Source organism: Nicotiana attenuata, unplaced genomic scaffold, assembly GCF_001879085.1.
Source record: "Nicotiana attenuata strain UT unplaced genomic scaffold, NIATTr2, whole genome shotgun sequence".
Taxonomy (NCBI): domain Eukaryota; kingdom Viridiplantae; phylum Streptophyta; class Magnoliopsida; order Solanales; family Solanaceae; genus Nicotiana; species Nicotiana attenuata.
Genome location: NW_017672264.1, coordinates 190,265 through 193,596, shown reverse-complemented (window position 1 = coordinate 193,596; position 3,332 = coordinate 190,265). Strand labels below are relative to the sequence as shown.

Below are 3,332 nucleotides of genomic sequence, written 5' to 3'. Positions count from 1 at the left end.
AATATAAAATTAATATTATAAAGATATTACATAAAAAGTATAATTAATTACAAAATTTATAATATGTTAAATTAAAAGTGAGTATATAATAAAAGATAATAATAAAATATTGATGAATAGTAATGGCGTCGATCACACCAAAATGGTGTAAGAAATGGGGTTAGGTTGGAGCACGAAACACTAAATCTTACATCAAAAGAGCGTTTGGCGTCAACAATGGTGTTGGGTTGGAGAAGGTGTACGTAATTTAGTCACCTTGAATGATCATTTGAGGAATTTACTTCAAATTCAATTTAACTAAAAGATGTTTTCTTTTAAGATGGAGGAGCATTATCTTGAAGCACATTAAAAATGAGTGATGTTCTCTTAAATTCAGTATTAAGTGGTAGTATAGTACAATACCTTCTCTTCTATTTGTAATGAAACCTTCCTTCTTAGTACAGTTAAAAAAGAGCCATAACAACACTAGGATAAGTAAAAGAAAAAATTGAACCTGAGTTTGTACAGGCGAGGTAGAACATTACACTAAAGCAAGACAAAGTAAAAGTAAATTAGGAAGTGATCATATGGAATGTGGAACTACATTTTTCTTATTCACTTCAGTTCTCTTTAGAAGCAGAGGAGGAGCAAGTTACAATTTTTTTTCCAGACCATTAAGACTTTTAACTACAGTAAAAACAAGTAAAACAAAAATCCTTCTCTGGTCATGAAGTAGAAAAAAGAGAAGATAGGTAAATCTAAGCAACTCCACTTCCGCTGTAGTAAAGTATAAAAACAAGAGGAAGCGAGAAGAGAAGATCAAAGCTATGTTGCTCGGATTCTCCGAAAATGTTGCCAGGTCCGTGTCGGATCCTCCAAAAAGTAGTGTATTTTTGGAGGATCCGACACAGATGGGGCAGCATTTTGGAGAGTCCGCGCAACATAGGATCAAAGCCAGAGAGCACCAGCCTCTTTCAAAAGTGGAACTAATGTGCCATTAATGTGAGCTGCCATGACATTGTCCATGGCTCCAACAAGCTTGCCACCTATGAAAACAACAGGCAAAGAAGAGGAGCTGCCCAAAAGACTCATTAAACCCTGCTCCCAACTGGGGTTCTCATCTAATTCATAAACTGTTGGGTTGACACCCATTCCACAGAAAAGCTTCTTGATTGCGTGACACATGCAACAAGTATTATTGCTGAATATCACCACTGCATTCCTTGATGCCATTCTCTGTATTTCTTCCAATGGATCACCACCAACCATCTTAAAATTCTCAGGTAAGTAAGAATTCCAAGACTCTGTTTGATAGTGCATTCTATTAATTTCAATTATGAGAATGTCTATAAGGATGAAAGAAGTTATCTTTTTTCAACTATGGGAGGTGTAAGACAAGTGAGTCAGTTAGCTTAGATATCCTTGTGGTGAGTGAGGATGATTCAGGTAACAAGGGGTATTTATAGAGAATTGCATTTGCAGGTGGATAGAGGCATTGGATAGTGAAGTGTGGTGGGACTGGTTAACTGTCCTTGTAGTATTTTAGCATAAATACAATTTCAGCATTTGGCTTTGTTGTAGCTTATGTTGATCTAAAACATTTACCCAATGAAAAAAAAAATTGTTTATTATGACTCATAGAGGGAAGAGACAAAAGGAGCAGGCTTTTTTCTGAAAAGGGAGTAGAGCTCAGACACTAGTTGTTGTTGTTGTTGTTGTTACATAGAGGGGTGAAATCTTTATTTGATGTCGGCCTTATAATTGATCATGTTTAAGTCAGGAACGAGACTGTCACAAACTTAACAATGAGCCGTCCTTGCTCAGTATGGTTCCCTTTTTAAAGGAGACATTTGTCTCTGAGTTGCGGCTGATTCTAAAAATATTGAGATAGGGTGCATACAGTGTACGTTTTACCTTCTGAGCTCACTCCTTATTCATACTTTAATTTGGACGGCTGCTTTTGGACAAATTCCCGACATTTTGTCTCTTTTGCTATTGTGTAAAGACTCGCGTGTTTTTTGAAACAAAATAGGGAGTACCAGGTAGTAGCAGTAGTAGTTCCCTGATATAAGAGCAGTTGCATATAGTAGGACTAAGAGTAGCTTTGGGGAGACAAAGTTGCTGCACTTTTTGTAATATCAACTTTGTATGGGGTCGAATTTGACCGACCACGTCCTTAAGCCAGCACGACCGACCGAATATACGGGAGTCCGGCTAGAAGGGCAACCTAGGAATAAGAAGAGGGACGACTTCATGATCACGTCGGCCCCTCTATAGCATGTACTTTATTTTTTGTCTTTTAATATTCAAGTAAGGATCATCTATTATATAAAGAGGGTTCAAGCCTTGTAAAAAGGGGATTCATTATCGAAACAGATTATCTCTCTCTCTTATCTCTCTAACATTATCTCTCGAAGATTATCACCTCCTCTCTCTCTCTCTCCGATTTGTATTTTGGGCCCTCTGAATCAATTGTCAAGATCATCTTAGGGTTTATTATCTTCGACTATGATTTACCCCTTCATCTATATTGATTGATTTGCTTAAAAAGTGTTAAATAACTTTTGAGTCAAACAATTTGGCGCTGTCTGCGGGGATTCCGGTAGTCGAAATCATAGTTCACATCTAGGATATCAAAAACAACCATCGTTGTTCTTCAGACCTCATAGAAACTAACAAATGGCAGATAAAGAATCAAGGCTGAAGATGATAGCAGATGTCTCAACCAACCTCATAGGCCCACTCAATGAAGCCGGTAGAGAAAATACCGCGTATGTAACACCAAGTAGTGTAACGGAGGGGGAGATCTCACCCTCTTCACTCGAAGATCTAACGATTTTGCATGAAAGAGGGACTTCTACATCTGCAGCAAAGGAAACGCCCCCAATAGTCAAAAAGCTACTAGAAGAATGGTTGACGAACACTCTAAGTAGCATGCTCGAGAAACCACCTCAGGGAAATATCAAAGATCAGTCAATGGCAGAAATCGCCGCTGCCGCTGGTGAGCCCAGTGTTGTACGAACAAGTAACGCCCACACCGATACCAATGCAAGCGATGATGCGCTCGCAACCATCCTTAAGAAAATGGAGGAGATGGAGAACGAGAATAAAGCACTTCGTGATCAAATGAAGGAACACCAGGAAAGGGTAGACAAGATACCTGGTGCCCCTAAGCTACTACCGAAATGCGATATGGGAAGATTCGTCGAGCAACCGTATAGTGAGGAAGCTGCTCCTCACCCAATCCCTAAAACCTTCAAGATGCCACCGTACTTGAAAATATACGATGGGACCACGGATCCAGAAGACCACCTAATTCATTATGTGACCACCGTAAAAGGCAATAACCTATC

The 3,332-nt window shown here is 39.0% G+C and overlaps 1 protein-coding gene across 1 annotated transcript; it reads right to left on the bottom strand.

Moving 5' to 3' along the window:
- Positions 1-567: 567 nt before the first annotated feature.
- LOC109212522 (glutaredoxin-C7-like) lies at positions 568-1,487 on the bottom strand. Its single transcript, XM_019376175.1, has one exon. It carries the CDS (start codon positions 1,297-1,299, stop codon positions 928-930), a length of 372 nt encoding a protein of 123 aa, XP_019231720.1. The 5' UTR covers positions 1,300-1,487; the 3' UTR covers positions 568-927.
- Positions 1,488-3,332: the final 1,845 nt, after the last annotated feature.

Bases quoted from the DNA above. Each gene is read 5' to 3' on its own strand.
- LOC109212522 (XM_019376175.1), bottom strand. From the start codon at position 1,299: ATGCACTATCAAACAGAGTCTTGGAATTCTTACTTACCTGAGAATTTT.